At 39.1% G+C, this 18,507-nt stretch overlaps 2 protein-coding genes across 2 annotated transcripts in view; both read right to left on the minus strand.

The window, feature by feature from the left end:
• Window positions 1-1,697: 1,697 nt before the first annotated feature.
• LOC103707419 (AP2-like ethylene-responsive transcription factor At1g16060) lies at window positions 1,698-5,819 on the minus strand. Its single transcript, XM_008791895.4, has 8 exons — window positions 5,510-5,819; window positions 5,259-5,341; window positions 5,122-5,130; window positions 4,857-4,945; window positions 4,707-4,780; window positions 4,549-4,599; window positions 4,023-4,099; window positions 1,698-2,658 (listed from the first exon to the last, which is right to left on the minus strand). The coding sequence occupies exons 1-8, from the start codon at window positions 5,665-5,667 to the stop codon at window positions 2,141-2,143; spliced, it is 1,059 nt and encodes a 352-aa protein (XP_008790117.1). The 5' UTR covers window positions 5,668-5,819; the 3' UTR covers window positions 1,698-2,140.
• Window positions 5,820-11,939: 6,120 nt separating this feature from the next.
• Window positions 11,940-18,507, minus strand: part of LOC103707420 (protein TSS) — a 28,198-nt gene continuing 21,630 nt past the window's right edge. The window contains 5 exon segments of the mRNA XM_008791897.4: window positions 11,940-14,564; window positions 14,658-14,739; window positions 15,370-15,482; window positions 15,584-15,715; window positions 15,968-16,151. Of these exon segments, the coding sequence (XP_008790119.2) occupies window positions 12,522-14,564; window positions 14,658-14,739; window positions 15,370-15,482; window positions 15,584-15,715; window positions 15,968-16,151 (2,554 nt within the window). The 3' untranslated portion in view covers window positions 11,940-12,521.

An 18,507-nucleotide genomic window follows, 5' to 3' on the forward strand; every position in this document is an offset into this window, starting at 1 on the left:
ATAGATACAGATATGGATATTAATTGGATGCAAAAATTCATATCCACATTTGTTTAAAATAGATATGGATACAAATCGGATATGAGAAGTATGTATATAAATGTCGAATAATTAAACTTTATAACTAGAGAATCAAACATATTACTAAGTGAATAGTAAATCAAGTTTAATAGTATGCTAATGTGGTTCTATATTTTCATTAAAAATTTATGAGTTCTATATAAAAGTAAATATAGTTATAAATAAAATCAAATATTTGGATATGAATCGGGTAGTTGTTTATCTATATCTATATCTACATCCGTTTTTCTTTGATGGATATGAATATTGGTCAAATACTTAAATTTCTATCCATATCAGAATAGATTCAAATATGAAAACAGATCCCGATGGATATTATTCTATCCACTTTTGCTCATATTCCGGGAGGTCTCATTCGCCATCAGGCTTTATTTTCTTATGACAAATTAAGAAAAATAACATAATTCAATGCAATCAACTTGCTACACGGGCGGCCTATAATTTTTAGCTTATACTTGGTCTATAAGTGGTGCAAATCTACCCTCAATCAGCTTGGGACCATGAAGAACTGTTTCAAAATTCAAATTGCAAAAAAAATCATGTCAAACTAAGCACAGCAGTGCTAGCGTGCACATGACTTGCTTGCTTTGAACTGAAATACCTTGCTACACGCCATGCTCAATGTCAAAATAGATCAAACTCGCAGCAGAACCCTGCATTCTGGGAACCGCCCCTATCCGACTTTATACATTATTCATTGCTTTTGACCTAGGAACTTCTCCTTTAATGGGTGGTGTTGTGGGGGGGGTGCAGGCCGGAGCCTCACGCAACAGGTGGGAATGTCAAGTATTGGTTTTGTTTTCTCCACAGATACTGCATTACTCGCAAAAAACCATGAGCATTGGCAATTTACTAGGTAAGTTCAGAAGGTAAGGAGTTCCTGGTGTAGGACTTGGTTTCTCCGACAGATGCTGGTTGGTTCTCCTCTCTTTGGACATGGAATGCATGGAAGAAATGTATGGATTCCTTGATACCAAGGAGTTTGTTCAGAGGTTACAAATAATATTTGAACGGCATGGTTTCTCAATAACAGATCCATATATAGAAGTTTAATCTTAACTGCGTCAATGGAAGGAGCTGTGCAGTGAATAAATGATTTGGAAAGCCCTTGTCAGCTCACTGCCTTGGGCAAACAGTAGACATATCCTCAGCTGTTTTGTTTTATTCCAATGCCATTTACGTGGATTGCTCTGTTGGAAATTTATCTACGTTGCAAGTTCTGACCTTGAAAAAATTCGTACATTTCTTGCATTCTAAATCAGCCAGCCAGCATAAGCCAATGCACTGCAAGTGTCATCAATGGTGGTAGAGCCAATTAGATTAAGGAGATCAGAGCTGCTTATGGTACTAGAGGGACATATTCTATAAGCTACCATGCATAACATAAGGTGCTGACCAACCCATACCAACATAGCAGAACAAAGCATGGTCATAGTTCTCAACCAAGCCTTCTCCTCTCATAAGGTTCAAGTAGGCCATAGAAACTAAATAAGCCTACCCAATATTGACCATCAAAGAACACCATCTTCCAGAAGGATGTGTATGTAAATTACTTCTTTTCCTCAGATGGATATAGAAAAATTTCTAAGCAAACAATCAATCTGCCATCCACCTTGCCCCTAAGAAGCCACAAAGAGCATTGGCCCATGAAAGATGTATATTATAGTAATTAAATTTCCATCATCTGCCTTGGAAACTTCCTGAGAGTAAAAGATAACAAAAATACCAACGTTACATCAGAGGCGTTGTGAAAGTTGGAATAGCTTCAATAGCTGCCATTTGTCATTATTTTTAGAATGGGAGACAGAGAATCTCAATCCACATAGCTGAAAAACAAATAAATCAATCATTAGCTCAAACACATCCTGGTAATCTGCAATCGTTGCCATCTAATTCTCCCCCACTCATTTTCTTCCTCCTATTAGTTAGAGAGAGAGAAAGAGAGACAAAAAAAAAAAAGGCAAACCTATTTTTCCTTGAAAGAATCAATGACCGAACTGTAATGTTTTTTTTTTTGGAGTAATGAAGATGAATCAAAATTGAGAGATATTCAAAGCTTTTATACGTCGAGCTCGAACTCCAACATCGAGGATGTAAATGCGTGCAGCTCCCCAAAGATGGCATCATCTCCCTCGGTGTAGCTTCCACTGTCAGGGGATTCAAAGTATGTTTGTATGTCATCCGGGAAGCTGCATCGAGATGGCTTGCTATCAAATTTGGGCGAAGAGGACGAGCCACTTGCTGCTGATGTTCTCTCCAACATCTCCTTAAACTTTGGTGATTGCAGCAATAACCCAAGCGCAGATGATGCCGCCACACCACTGGCTCTTTGCTCAGGGAATTGAGAGATCTCCCCAACACTTTGCTGATGCTGATGAAAACTTTGTTGAACATCACATGTATGATCAGCTAACGCCGGGTTGGGTAGAGGATCAATGCTAGGGCTAGCATTAGAACCATCATGATTCGGACGCAACCATTTAATGTAGCGACTGAGGTCGAAGTTGGTTACCGCATTGAGCCCGCGATACTCGATCGCCGCCATGTCATACGCTATCGCCGCCTCTTCTTGTGTTGCTGTAGATAACGACAGAAACATTAATAGATGATACATGTACTGCAGATTGGATGGCGAGCTATATGGCTAATCATACTGAATTTATTTTATTTTTTGATTTACATAGATGCATTTACACTTGTTTTAAAAAATTAATTCATCCGAACGGAATTGTACCAACTCTACCTAATAACAACCCTAGATATTAATATGTTGGGTTCTTAATCTCTGATGGTTTAGGGTAATAGAATAGGTTTATTCTATATGCAAGTAACAATTGCATGAAAGTTGCTAATGGTAGGCTTTCAACCGAGAGAGGCGTGGATGCTTAAGAATGGTTGGGGGTGTGAACCTAGAATTTAATAGCTATGGAAAATTTTGGTGGGCTCTCATAAAAAGGGCGGTACAGGGCGTTGGAGGTTGGTGACAATGGCTCCTACCTCCGGCCAACCAGATTTTATGGACTTCCAATGTTCTTGCGTGACACAGAAATGCCCCTACCGACCTGTATCTATTCCGAGGGAAAGGAGAATAAATAAGATTCCAAGGTGGTGGGTCAGCGGTTCCACCCACTGGATCCCATTTTCCTCCAAAAGATACACCCCGGTCTTTGGTACGCGGCAAGCAGCCATTTGTTGAGAATGATGTCCTGTGGATCTGTCAACATCCGCTGGGTGTGAAAGTTTTTACGAGATGCTACTTCTTGGTTGCTTCCTTTCACGGCTTCACCACCCTTTGCGGCCTACTTATTAAGACTGGATTGAAAGGTCTAAAGTTTGAAGTAATATTCCCTGGACCAAATTAAAATGACATGTAACTCAATTGTTTGATTATTATTATTTTTTAATATTACTTCTCGCAAAACAAGTTAATATTTTTGGGCTATGCTTATTGTTTTATCAGGAGCAAATTAAGGTATACTTGGATGTAAGAAAACAGAAGCCTGTCATGTTCCACTACATCAATTTTTCATCAATTCTAGAGTTAGCTAATAGAAAACTTCAATGGACTCGGTGTTTCATATAGGTTCCTTTTGTTGGTCTAACTCAGCTGCTATCCAGACATCAATTGCACGGCTTTATCTCCAGCATTAAATATTGAGAAGGAGAGGCCATACATTAGGTATATAATTGGTTTTAAAGGCAGTATGGCCAATGGGGATGGTAATTTCTTTCCAAGATTACTGGAACTTGGTTTGTCCACAATTACGCAAGTAACTGGAAGACAAAAACTTTATAGCCATAATCAAAAGGACTTGTTTATATATGTATATAAAAAGAAAACTATTAGATAAAAAAATTTGTTGTTACCATCTGAAATAGAGCTGCATTTAAACATTGTTTTATAGGATTGAGAGAGAGAGAGAGAGAGAGAGAGAGATCACCATAGGTTCCAAGATAAAGGTATTTGTTACCGAAAACCCTGCCAATCCGAGCTTCCCATCTTCCATTGTGATGGTGCCTGCAAACATTTTAGATAGAACAATTAGTTTAAATCGGAATAGCTTTAAATAAAACATTGACTTAAATTTTACATTCCTAAAATTTTTAAGAAAACCACCACTTTGCTAAAAAAAATTATAACAATCCCAATTGTATAAGAAAACAAAAGGTCAGAAATTTAAAGACCCCAGATTAGGGGTTGCATTATTAAAAATAATGGTTTAAATATATTTATCTCTCTCTAATAGAATATCCATAGTCGTGGAGGATACCATGCCTATCATGAAGGTAGCATCTCAAACTGTTACAACAAACCTCCACAAATCCATTTGAACTTTCAAGTGTTGCTAGAAAATCTTAAAGAAAAACGGGAAGCTGTGAAAGAAGAAGAAGAAAAAAAAACTCATGGGTTCTTCGTGGAAACTAATAATTTAAATATATAATTAGTAACTGTTATCACATACATACCTTGCCACACCTCTGTACTTTGAGACTCCTCTTGAAAACCCACTGCTTTTCCTGTTAAATCCAGAGGTAAACATATAAAGTTTTAAACTTATGAGAATATATAGTTTCTATAGAGGCCTCATTCTTTTTCTAGCTATTGCATCATTGAACTATCATACCTCCTCAAGGATCCAATATACTCTTCCTTGGACTGCCCTTCCATTTCTTTCAACTCTTCTTCGTAAGTCGATAGCTGGTATTAGATCACACAATAATTAGAAACAGAAGAAAAGAAAAATTATAGCATGACTCAATCGATAAAATGGTACCTGAAAGTTTAGTATGGTGTCACAGCCCCAGTACTTCAATGCCGCCAAGTCGTATGCACGGGCTGCTGCTTCCTCATCATCATAAGCCCCTGGATCATAATTCATAAACACCAAACAAATAGGAAACATGATCAAAATTCTCAGACTATGATTAAAAACTGTCCATTAGAGAAACTTTCCCATTATATGTTTCTGTTTTCATTTCTTCCCTTAATTTGTTTTTATTTTAAAAAAAAGAGCACCTGGATTCATGAACCAAACTCACCAAGATAAACTGATATCAGTCCAATTCCATCCACCAAAACATGCGGGGAAGAAAAAAGTAAGTTAGAAAATTAAATAACTCATGCAGCAGTAAATATATCAAAGAAAAAAATGGATAAAGAGGAGGAATTCAAGAACCTTGCTTTCCTTTTTTGTTTTGGGATTCATTCCAGCAGGTCTTGTCCCATAGATGGGCCTCGTATCGGCCCGTCCACCGGTGCCTGTTCTTCCATGAGAAACAGGGTTATGGTTTGTTTTGGGGATTAGCCTCTTTAAGGTCATCTCTTTCCTTTTCTTTGTTCTCATTTCGTTTGTCAATGAAATATGGGGTGGTTTTCGCCTTTTGCTAAAGAAGAAGAAGAAGAAGAGGAAAAGGATTATGTGCAAACCTTGTGACGCCCCGGTAAATGGAGCTACGTTGCAGAGGAGAATCCCTCGGCACACTCCTTCTTGTCCTCTTCATCTTGCCACCATTGTTATTTGTGCTGTCGTTATTGTTGGCTGTGGTGATCTCGCTGGTTGCAGTGTTTCTTTTGCTTTTAGCCATTAGACTCAAAAAACTTTCGTAGAGGTGAATGAAGGAAGGAGGTAGGAGATAGAGAGAAAGGGGGGAGATGACTGAGTCCTCGAATGGAGAGGGGTTTTAAAGGGAGGAGAGGAGGGGAGAGTGGGGGCGGCAAAGGGTGGTTTTGGAAGGGAGCTAATGGCAAATTAGATGGAGCCGGCTTCCCCTAATTGGCCGTCTTTAAGCGGCCTTTTGTCGCTAATCAGAATTATGGTGGTTAGCACTATCCGTTGTTCATTCTACTGTACTTTGTGATGGGCACCTAGAATCTACTTACCCTGCAAGTACGGTTACCTCTGTTCTTTTCTATTAAGAGCAGCAACCTTTATTATTTAGTTTCTGGCTTATATAAATACTTAAAATTTATCCGGTGCATGGCTAATGTGGGACTAAAGACATGCTAACACGGATCTCTGCATCCTTCCCTATTTGAGTTCTGGTATTCTCGCTAGTCTAAGAGTTTAAATCCTTCAAATCTAATCACAAGTACTACGATAGATTCACGATCGCTCTAATGGGCTTGTGCTACAGTGTCTCATAGTCCACATAGGCCATGAGTCGGATCTGCTTTGATACTTTTTGCAACAACTTAAAACCTTATCCAAAAAAAGCTAGCCGGAATGTATTATTTAGATTCTTTGACCCTGTATAAGTACCTAAGATCTACCCAGTGCATAGCTGATATGAGACTAAACATACACTCGCATGGATCCTTACATAATAACCAAAAATACAAATTTCATATATATAAAGTATAAGGTTTACTTACCGAGTTGTGTAGCTCATATTTTTTTCTTTTCAGACGAATAGGGTCACTAGGAACGCAGGATGGTCCGGGCTTAGAGTACGCATGAGCAAGCTTGGTGATCTTGTAAAAAAATCTTAGTATTTTAATTGACTACGAATTTGTAGTTAATGGTTTTCTGAATTTTGAGGTTATAGGTTTTAGTATATATATTTGGATTGAGTCACTCTAAATCCATACTTATATATTCGTTTAATGGGTGATGGATTTGAATCATTTGATTGGATTCTTGGTTCTCTCCCTTTTTTCAGTTCACTGCAATACTTCGCTTAATTTGTAAGTTCATCATTTTGTCTTACTATGTACGTCTCTACCCAAAAAAAAATTACGGACATTTTACATAAGTAATGTCATTACTAATATCTTTGAAGTTCAATAACATTTTCATAGGATATGGACTTTATAGAGCTTGGCTCAATCATGGAAGCAAATGTTCAAGATTTCGGGCAAATTGGTGCAACCTTAAGCCAAGCTCATTATAGTTGTCGAAGCTAATTAGCAAATAAAGAAAAGGTTGTTAATGCTTGAGTCATGAGATACATATACGAACCGAGTATTTAGCCAAACCCAGGTGTCTTTTCATTTATAAACTTGGATGAGAAGAGAAAAAATCCTGAACTTTAGCCAAAGCCAGGTATCTTTTCATTTATAAACTTGGATGGGAAGAGAGAAAATTCTGAACTTTGCAGCATGCCATGAGTTGTTCATGAACAGCTCTACCTACTTCCCACCCTATCCATATTTGATGTAGTTATATCCCAAACTCCAACTTCTTAAGGCCGCATTAAAAGGGAAACTGAGATCAATGTAACCTCTTAAAACTTGATTAGCTAGCAGTCAATTTGGTTGGATGCATTTAATTAGGTAGTTATGGAAGCAATTGCATTTGATGTTTAATGAGAGTCTTTTTCTCAAAGAAAAAACGTCGTGCTCAGCCGCAAACCCTGAAGAACCCCAGAAACGGTCAAAAACAGTTCATAATACGAAGAAGAATGATTTAGTTCAAAGTCAAATGTCATAATATACCAAAAAAGCAAATATATTTTCTAAGTTTACTTAGTAAATTATGCACAAATTCTTGTAAGATCAAAATCCCAAGGCTGAACTCTTTCCTCACCTGAGGTTGAACTCTGATCCTAACTGCACTCTTCCTAAAGAGTTGATTTGCTCATAAAAAAAATTATATCCTCTGGGACAAGGCTCTTTGATTGCACCATGGTTGGGAGTCCACCTTATTTGATTTTTGAGGACCTACATACAGTTATTTATAAGCCACAGAGATCAAATTAGAGAAATTAGTTTACATCAATAAATTTGGTACATTTTTATCGAATCATCTCAAAATCTCTCTCTCTCTCTCTCTTTTTTGAGATGAAGGGTCCCAAGATTTATTCAATTGAGATAAATGAGAGAGTCAAATTTGAAGAGAGGGTAGAGAACAAGGAGAACTGAGAAGCATTAAGTTCCTACGGATCAACCTACAACATACAAAAACCAGGAAAACCACATTGATAGAAACTTGTAAACGATCCCAACGGGTTACTTAGAGTTCCCATGATGTCCTTGAATTAGTTAATCGAGCATTGGAGGGATGGTGTCCTTTTGGCTTTCATTGTTTGGTTTTAGTGCAGGGGTTAAGAGGCAAAGCCAAAAACCTAATAATTCTACTGTGGGAGGGATTTGGCAGATGCGATCATGGCGACGATTGGTTGAAGGAGAGCATGATCCAATGCTTGGATTAATAATGAACACAATAAACAGCTGGGTTCCGGGAAGCAGCATTGGAGATCCATCTGGCTCAAGAGAAAAATAAGTTTACTGAAGGTGGTGGTCCCTAAAGAGTTTTGGCAGGAAGTGATCGCCCAATGAACCAGCATCAGCGTCAATGCTCTCAACAATCATATATGTAGGATCTGTGAGGAGCCAGTTGAAATAAGTTCAATAGCCACCAATATGGATGAAACATAATGGTAGGAGTTTTTAGATTTTGTGGAACCCGCAAAAATTTCATTCCTTTTCATCTGATGGGGACTCTTCTATCTTGCCTGCGTTCTAGTAAACTCAGCTCCTTTATACCTCGATTCATCAAGTATTTGAAAGTGTTAGATCAGCAACTCATTTAATGCCAAAAACACTAGGGGTGTGTTTGATAAAGGTTGGACTTGGAATCGTAATAGATTGGAATGGAAATCGAAATGACAATATTCCTAAATGTGTTTGGTTTATAACTAGAATCGAAATTGAAATCGAAATGGGATTAGAATACTAAAGGAGAGTTTGGCTTCAAAATGGCACTGAGTGGTCGCAGAGTTTCCTTCATGTGGCGAGACATCACCTGCCGACTGCTTCGGCGAACATCAGGTGGCTGATAGGCGATGGGCGGAGCATTGATGTGACCGGTGACCCATGGATGGACACCCTTCTTTTGAAAAGTTGGCCGATCACAGTTGATGCTGAGGCAGCAGAGGGATTCCGGTGTGCGACCTCCTAGTACTAGGAGGGACAAAGTGGGATGAGACTAGGCTATAACAGTTGTTCGAGGTGCATCTTGCTGAGAGGGTCCGGTCCCGTGTTGTATGGACCAAATATTCAGGTTTGGGGCACCTTGTGCAGAACCAACATTAGATTGGGGGATCTCTCTCGAGTTATCCAGCAGGAGCACGAGCCAGGGCTGGACTGCACTTAGATCTGGAGGTCCGGGCTTCACCCGAGGGCAGCACTCTTCTGATGGAAGGTGCTATGTGACTGCCTATTGATGAGAGCAGTACTGAGTAGACATGGCTTGGGGATCCTCCTGAGTGCGGGATGTGTGGTGCTGATGAGACGGTGGACCACGTGTTATTTCAGTGTACATGGGCGAGGTTGACGTGGCAGTGGGCAGAGATTCTGCGGGAGGCCTGGAGTTAGAGGGTGCAGTTCCTACAGGTGATTCGCCAGTGGTTGGGTAGTCCGCTGACACATCAGGAGGCTGTTAGAGCGACTTGCACAGCGTATCATATTTGGTTGGTAAGAAATGCTCGTTCTTTTGGTGAGCGCTGGATGTCACCGAGGTTTGTGGTAGAGTACGCCCGAGTGCAGGCAGCGAAGATCAATCCCATCTCTTCTTGTGATGGACCTTTGATAACTCGGAACACCTGGAGTTCCCTCTCTGCTCAGGCAACCCCTCGATGGTGTTCTTCACTTGAGAGCCCTACCTTCGAGCTTTCTCAAGGTCAATTTTGATGGATTTGTTCTGGATGGAGGTACGAGGGGATGTACGGATTTTGTCATACGAGATTTGTACTCCAGGGTGGTGGCCGAGGGCGGCTGCCAATTGTTCGACACTTTGGTCCCCAGGGCGGAGTTGCGGGCTGCCTAGGCGGGCTTTTGACATGCGAGACGGGTGTTGCAGGCCAGTTCGGTTATCTTGGAGGGCAATTCAGCCACGGTGATCAGTTGGATTCAGGGGGGTCCGAGGGACGTGAGCACGGACCACCCTTTGCTCCGGGACATTTGGATGATGACGAGGGATAGGATGGCCTTTCAAGCCAAACATGCATTTAGAGAGGCCAAAGGAGCTGCCAACTGGCTGGTTGCCTATGCGGCTAACCATTCAGGATATACCTGTGGTCAGAAGAGGGGGAGTTGCCTCGGGCACTCTGTGAGCTTGTATTTTCTGATTTTATTGAGTGTATTTGTACACGCATTGTATGATGAACCCGCCAAAGCAAAAAAAGAGAGAGAAGAGTTTGGATTGGGTTTTGGAGGATTGGGGCATATTGTCGTTTCCTTCTCTCTTGAATTGGAATTGGAATTGGAATGGAACTCTCTCCAACCAAATAACTAGAATGGGAATCACTCATTCTTATATTCATTTCAGAGCTCAACTCCTTCTAACCAAATATGCCCCTAAAAGAATAAAATTTTACCTCTTATTTCCAAACTTATAGAAACCTTGGGGACGAGATGAGAAAAGATCAGGTTCATGCGAACATCAAGTGATGCAATATGGCAAATGAATTTGTAATCTCTATAATCGCCATTGATTGCTGACCAGAAAAGGTTTTAATACTGATTCCAAACCAAGCACGCAATATAAGAACTGACATAACATATGTGTATGCCCTCTCACATCGAGTCACGTAAGGTAATGTTATTTGAAAATAGCTTTCAGTTGATTGTATAAATGTGATTGTGCTGGTTTTGCAAATTAAAAAATCAAGTGCATTTGCTGCGCGTGAATCCAATCAAATTCAGAATATAGTCATCCAAATTAAGAAAGCATATCATTAATGTCTAAAATGTTAGAAAGCATAAAATTAAATGGTCAAATGTCATTATATGTGAACCAAGAAGGAAAGTGGACAAGACTAATAGAAATATATAATGCATAAAAGACCATATTAGTTGAGAAACAATTATTGATTATGATTTATACACTGCTTTAATATACGTTTACAAATTTAATATAAAGAACTATATGTTATATCATGGACATAGTATTTTTTTTTTTAAAAACACTTGATGCATAGACTAGAAAAGCTTCTAAAACGTGATTTATGGCTCCTTGGATATTTTAATGTTGTAGGTCATAGTCAAATATGTTGAATTTCAATTTTAAGTAACAAGTCATATGTTTTGAATTCTCAGGATTCAAGCTTACCATTGCAGTAGGTTTGTGTTGAACGGAAAAAAAAAAAACAGACATGTGAGACACTTGTAATATGAAACAAGGTGGTCTTTCCGATTTCTGCTTAAGTGGGCCGAGATTGTTTGAAATATTAGCTTCATGGTGATGAGTAGTCTCCCTGGTCGAAGTTATGCTGGTAAAGAGAATTCCTGGTCAAGTCTCAGAAGGAGACTTTCTTGCCAATGTCCAGGATGGGTGTGTACCCTCTGATTATCATAGCAAGGAAGAAAGTCAACGCTAAGATCATCTACAAAAAAAGGGTCAAATCAATAAAAGGATAAGGGAGAGAATAATAAACTGAGATTTCCTAGCAACACAATTTTTGAACAGGAATATATATATATAGTGAGACTGCACTTGGAGTTTAAAATCAGAAGAATCCTTCCTCTCCCCACGGCTTTCCCTTCTCATCTTACACTCAAGATGACCATGAAGTAAAATTGAAAAATCCAAATTAAGATCGATTGTTCATGATTTCTCTCATTTTCAGTTATCAGTCTCAGATTCTGCATGAGTTCTGTCATTACTGAAAAGTTTTGTTAGAGGAGCAGCTGTGAGGATTGGACAAAAACCTATTCTCACGGAGAATTCTTTTATCATAAACTCAATGACATCGGTAAATGTAATAGATGGAAGTATAAACTTCCGCAAGAGGAGCACAAAGGGAATGGTATTCAACCTGAAAGTTTTCAGCTAAATACTCAACGTTCACAATGTATATGTTTTAGTGGGCGAGAAAAAGACAAGTTGCACCGAGATCATACACAAAAAGGAAAAAGCTTCAGAACTTGGTATTTATTAGATAAACAGAAGATATAAGGAAATCATGCTCATGCAGGAAGTTTCTAGCTATTTCTTTTTGATTATTGTCACATTTCAAAACAGCAGTTTGTAAACCAACCTAATATCAATCCTTAATTTGATCATGCCTGTCTTTGAAAAGGGAAATCAGCTCCTTTTACAACTTGTACTGCATAGAATGGTTAACCGATCAACAAAATCCAAGTTTCAAAGTCGACGATGTTCAAAACCCACTAAAAAAATAAAAGAGAAAAAAATCAAAGGAAAATGGGAAAGGAGGAAAACCTAAATCAACTACATGCTAGCTGCTTCGGTTCGTCTTCATAGCTTCCATCATGCCATGCAACAGATGCAATAAGATCAGCTTCTCTGGTTGCTCTCCCTTGCTATTGCTCTAAAACTAGTGGTCCAATCAGCATTTGTGTGTCCTTCAGAGTCCTAGAGATGGAGGAAAGGGTTGGCCAAATTTCTATTTCAAATAAACTTTTTCTGGTTCTCGGCTTTCTACCATCCTTCATGAACTAATTATCTTTCGAGTGAGGTTCATGTTCCCTTTTTTTCTTAAGTCACAACCTCAACAATCTCAGCTTCACCATCACTGTAATCAGCCCAGCACTTTGGCTTATCAGTAACTCTTCCTGCCTCTGGAGATTCTTCTGCCGCCACAAGATTTTCAGAAATAGTTCCTGGGGAAGTTATGTCCTGCTCAGAATCAAGATTGGTATCTTCTCCCTCCATGGACTGTTCAACCTCCAAATTTTGGTTATTATCCTTGGCTTCCACAATAACCTTGTTGTTACCATTTTCTTCAGCAGAAGCTTCAGTATGTTCAGGGATTTCAGAGGAAACTGATGTAGGTGTTGTCCCTAGACCACTTGGTGATGGTGGAAAACTGTTTGGGGACAATGGTATACCAGTTGGCGATGCTGAAAACCCATTGGGTGATGCTGGAGGAATCCAGGGTTGGTCCGGTTTGAATTCAGCAGCATTTGGGTTCATTATTGTAGGGCCCAAGCAATTCCCCTCAGCAGCAACAATCTCACCATTCTGCAAGGCATACTTGTTACGAGGACCCCGCTGACCTGATCGGTTGTACCCACCGCCGAGCCGTGGACCATAAGGGACCCTTGCAGTAGCAGACTGATGAGGATGCCTGCGGATTGGAAGTGTCAGCACTGGGGGCATATTTACTGGAGGAGGCAAGATTCCTCCATGTTCTTTGAATCCCAGCACTGCAACTGAGCCAAAGACTGGTATAGTCGATGGATTGAATGGAGGTGCAGCCGCAGAAAGTTTGCTAGTTGGTTCCTTAGCACTTTGAACAGCTTCTTCATGTCTTTTCTCTTCAATCAGTAAAGACTTCTCCTTTTCATCTCCACTGGACACCTGTTCTGGTATCTCATAACCTACATTATTCACCTTAACAGCGGAAGCAGAGGCATTCCTTTCTGGCATGTCAGGCGTTTCTTCTGAAGACAATGAAACTGCTTGACATTCCTTATCTGCAGAACCTCCAGTGTCTGATACTTCTGATCGTCCCAAGACAGGAGTTGCCTTGCAGTCCTCTCTTGTGCTGCCTTTTGGATCTGAATTTATTCCAGGTTTTGATGAGATTTTGTTTGACTCTTCCAAAGTTTCCACATTCACAGACTTAGAATCTGCAGTGCCTCTATCTTCAGCTTTCGTTACCCCTACAACCACACCTTCAGTTTCTGGGGTTGCTTCTGATGCTGTAATATCGACTGTTTCCTTGTCCTTTTCCTCTAAAACACGCCCCTTGATTTCCTTGCAGGAAGACATGGGGTCCTTCTCTTCGATGGTCTCTTGATCCTTTCTCTCTTTTTTAAGATCTTCTGCCATCTGCTCACCTGGAGTTGGTCCCATAGCACTTATAACCTTGGAGGCCTCATTGTCCTGCTCATATGGATCTTTGTCCTCTGGTATTTGATCTTCTACAACCTTCACAATAGTTCCAGGAGGAGCCAATGCTACATCCTTGTACGACAAATTTTTTCTGGTTGATTGACCACTGATTGGAATTGTTAATGAAACTGCCTTTGCAGCTATTGTTGGAGCAGCAGGGCTGGCCGGTGCTGACTTGGCATTACTAGACTTTTCTATGCTGTTTGCTGAGACAGCAGGGGTGCTTGTTTTGGGACTGAAGCTAGAACTCTTCACTAGCTTCTTCGAAACAGGGCTAGAAGCAGCAGGATTAACAGCCTCATTAGGTGAAGATCTTGGGGAAGAGAAGGTGGTGGATGGCCTTCCTCTGTATCGTCCATTTTCTGCATTGTTTAATGCATTTGTACTAATCTTTGCCAGACTTGGTCTCCTTGAACCAGACTTACGACCTGCCAGAGATCTTCCCTTGGGGCTGGCCTCTTGCCATCCTTCATCAGATGTGCTCTCTTGTGTCACATCATCATGTGGGTTCAACCCAGACACATGAATTACAGTGATGTTGGGCTTCTCATCTTTAGATTCCACTGGCTGAATATTGCTGCTATTCTCTATATCATTAGGATGATCTTGATTGGATGTTTCAACCTTACAATCATCATCTTCAACCATTTCCAATTGGTTTTGGCTAACTCTGCCTTTGATCTACAAGAGACAAGTTGAAACATGCAAATAAAGTTCACGCTCAGATAGAAAAATAAACATGCAGTAGTTTTTTCAATCCAAGTAAACCTATACCTTTGCACGAGCTTGCTTCTTTTGAATTTCTCTTGCTTTGAGCTCTGCATCTGGATTGATATAATCCAGAAGATCTGATACGCTGATAAAACATCCAAAGGAGGCAAGATAGATCAGCAAGACCACAACATATGAGAATAGCCAAAATGGCCACAGGCTATGATAGTACAATGACAGGCAGGCTCTACTGAAGCTTATATGAAAATTTTTCATCATTTCCAGTTTTATTGTTGGGCTAGATTGTCAGCATAAACTGTAGAAAACCTAATTCAAAGGAGAGGAAAAAAGCCCAATAATCGTGTAGCAGTTATCGACAAGCAACACCAGTCAGAAGTACAGTAATTTTGTTCATATTGGCAAATGACTGTTCGTTCTTAACACCCTGTTTGGATTGCAATAGATGAAGAGAAACAGAGAGCAATCACTTCTCTCAAAATCCACAATTTTTCTCTGTGAAAGTGGAGAGACTTGGTGAGAAGAAAACAGATGCTCAAAATATTTTTTTCACTCCTCTTCTGGCCCAAAACTGGACAGTCCAAATAAATTTCGTTTCTTTTCTAAGTCCAAACAACCAAACAAGATGAGAGAGCCATTTTATTCTCTTCTTTTCTCTTCTCTCTTTCCTTTTCTCTTTTTTCTAAATTAACAAGTGGTATTGTTGACTTTTATTGATTTAACTAAAGCAATCACTACTGCTACAGTTGTTGCTTACCTCAAATGACCTTTGCTAGCGATGGAAGCATCTGGCTTTGGAGTACCATTGCGTGCAGCTTCCTGCTGCTCAAGTGCTTTTGATTCAAAGTACTCAAGCCATGCAGCAGCATCCTGCATGAGATGTGTAAGATTATAATCGAACTGGATAATACTCTAGTATAAGAAGCAGAAGATGGTAGACAAAACGGTCAAGTAACCAATACTATGGCTACCTGTGTACGAAGATCTTCTGATCCAAGCTTAGCTTGAAGTATGCGTAGAGTGGTTTGCTCATGTTGGACACTTAGAGAATAGGCTTCCATCAAAGACAAAGCAATGGCAATAGCATGATAACTGGCTGCAGTCTGCACAATAGAATAAAACCAAATTATCTCCCAAGGGAGCAGCCAGTGAATAATATTGTGTGCAAGCATTTAGGGGATGCTACAGGACCAGGTCTATGTGTGCATTCATGCAGTCTTTAAAATAAAAATCAAAGGATTAGGTTCATGGAATGCATTTGTCTGGAACTAAGAAGCCAGATCTGTTAACAAATATATCTGATGAGTGTGTGTGCACACACTCAGAGAGAGAGAGAGAGAGAGAGAGAGAGAGACCTGAATGTGATCTGCTCCAAGCAGTCTTTGATTGCATTTAAGAGCTTCATGGAGGTACCTGAGTGCAACATGAACGTTTCCCAGGCCTTCTTCCATCATTGCTACATTGATGTATGTTGCAGCAGTGTTGGGATGCGAAGGACCACAAGTCAGGTGCAAAAGATATAATGCACGATTAACATACCTGGGGCACATGGACACATTTTGACATTTTACAGTCATTACCAAAACATGCAGTGTGATAAAATTGAAGAGATGATATATCACAAGGGTTTTAGATAGAGAAAAATGTTTCCATATATTGAGAATTTGAGATATTCACTAAAAGAGGCAAAATTCTGTTTGGTCCATATGACACATCAATAGCAAGGTTCTGTCTTAACATCATATCAATATGGAAGTCAAAAGCATGCTACACTTGACACTATCTCGCCAAATATCATGCTTCGACTTTTCCAGCACGTCTGATTCTGACAATCTGCTGTTACATGTAAGATATCGTATAAGTAACCATGATAGAAAACTCATACAGGGATAACAATGTCAGATCAAAAGCTGACTCTTTTAATTATCAAACTAGAAGCAAGCTAGTATGGAAAATTATTCTATGTAGGTCGATTTATTTCCGCTCTTATCGTCTTTTTACAGTAAGAAGATGAGCTAATGTTTTTATTCTGTTTTGAAACTGTATGGCTACCATACATAATGATAAGATTGCAGGCAGCCATAAAGCTAGAAAAAAGACTTTTAGATCTTAAAGTGTCTAAGGAACAAAATCTTCGTACTTTGAGAAAATATATGTTTCCCAAGTATAGAGATCATTAAGTAAAAAGTTTGTTTGACCTATGTGCATTAATTTCTTCCATGATTAATTTCTTGATGGTCTAAAACAAGATGGAAATCAGATCCATAAGAGAGCATGGTTTATGAAGAAACATAACAAGCAAGAGGAGGCAAATGTTGATTCTGGGAATAGCTTTCATCTGATAATTTTAATGCTGATAGGAGGAAAGCACAAGAAAAGGGCTTCTGATTATAATTGTTGTAAGAATATTTCCTGGTTGGTGCAAGAACTATCAAGAAGAAAAAGCAAGAAAGAGTTTGGCCAGAAGGAAAATTTCAGAGGGAGATTAACATCTTTACAATATTCAACTGGAGGACAACCAGTTCCTCAAGTGCCCACCATAACCTATGTTCCTAAATACTGATATGGGCATCAGAATGAAACCTATGGATAGGCATGCATGTATATTGCATGGTTTCAAATTATCATAATATTGTATGGGAAATAAGTAGTGAGCGATATGTTTTTACTACAAGAGCATGAGAATGGAGATGAAGAAATGAATTACACAAAATTTATAAAATATAGTATAGGGCAAGCACAAGATTGCATTTCATTCATGAAACTCTATATAGTGACACTAATGATCATATGAGGAAGGCACAAGAGAAAAACAAAGAGACAGTTAAACTGATAATGTATTCTAATTATCTTGAGAACTTCAAAAAAGGAAGAAAACATCAGGATATTAGCATCCTTTTAAAAAAAATTCAATTGGATGACAATAATTTTCTAGATATCATGACTAGCTTCGCCTATGTTCTTAGTATTAGTATGGGAAAATGAAATCAAGCATTAATACAGGTTTCAGATTATCTATAGTCAAAAAATAAGATTCTACTAACTAGATAATACAAATAGGTAATGGCAGGCCTTGGCTCAATGGTAAGTTTGCTCTATTGTCATGGAAACAACCTCTCTACACACGTGGGTAAGGCTGTATACATTTGGCCCTCTCCAATGCTATAACGGCAGGAGCCTCGTGCATTCGGATGCACTTTTTTTAGAAAATACGGATAGGTATGCATGTAGATTGTATAACTGGGAGTTCATATTATTATTGAAACAAAACTAAGTAGAGTACTTTATTGCAGAAACATAAAAATAGAAACACAAAGTGGAAAAAAAGGCACTATTTAATCCAAAAAAAAAAGAAAGAAAACATGACACATAATCCATATAGACCTTACACATAATCCATATAGATCTTAACACAAGGTTATATGTCTGATAGAAAAGGTCCATAGTGTTTGCAAGCATACTTCAGCATTACCAATTTGGTGGACTACAGTTAGAGAGGAAATTAAAGAAGGCATTGGACTCTTTGAGACTTGTTCACCAGAATTTTAGGTTCTCACATAAAATATATATTCTTCATATAGAAGGCGAAAACATCTGTCAACTACTATGCTTGGATATTTTGCAAATAGTGGTACCTCAGGCACCTAGATAAATCCAATTTAACAAACATCTGCCACAATATATCTGCAATAATTAGATTTTAACGCAATCAGAAAGTTAGTACAACTACAGCTTGATTAGGTCAGCACTGAGTGGAACATATGTTTCTCCACATAACTGGGTTTAAGGCAATCAGAAGCTAAGTAAGACCATAAACATAGTAAAGGGGAAAGTCATTCACCTAATTCTGGCAACATAAAGAACCTAATCAGTGCTACAGATATTGCATAATGGC

The sequence above is a fragment of the Phoenix dactylifera genome, chromosome 1 (assembly GCF_009389715.1).
Source record: "Phoenix dactylifera cultivar Barhee BC4 chromosome 1, palm_55x_up_171113_PBpolish2nd_filt_p, whole genome shotgun sequence".
NCBI classification, from domain to species: domain Eukaryota; kingdom Viridiplantae; phylum Streptophyta; class Magnoliopsida; order Arecales; family Arecaceae; genus Phoenix; species Phoenix dactylifera.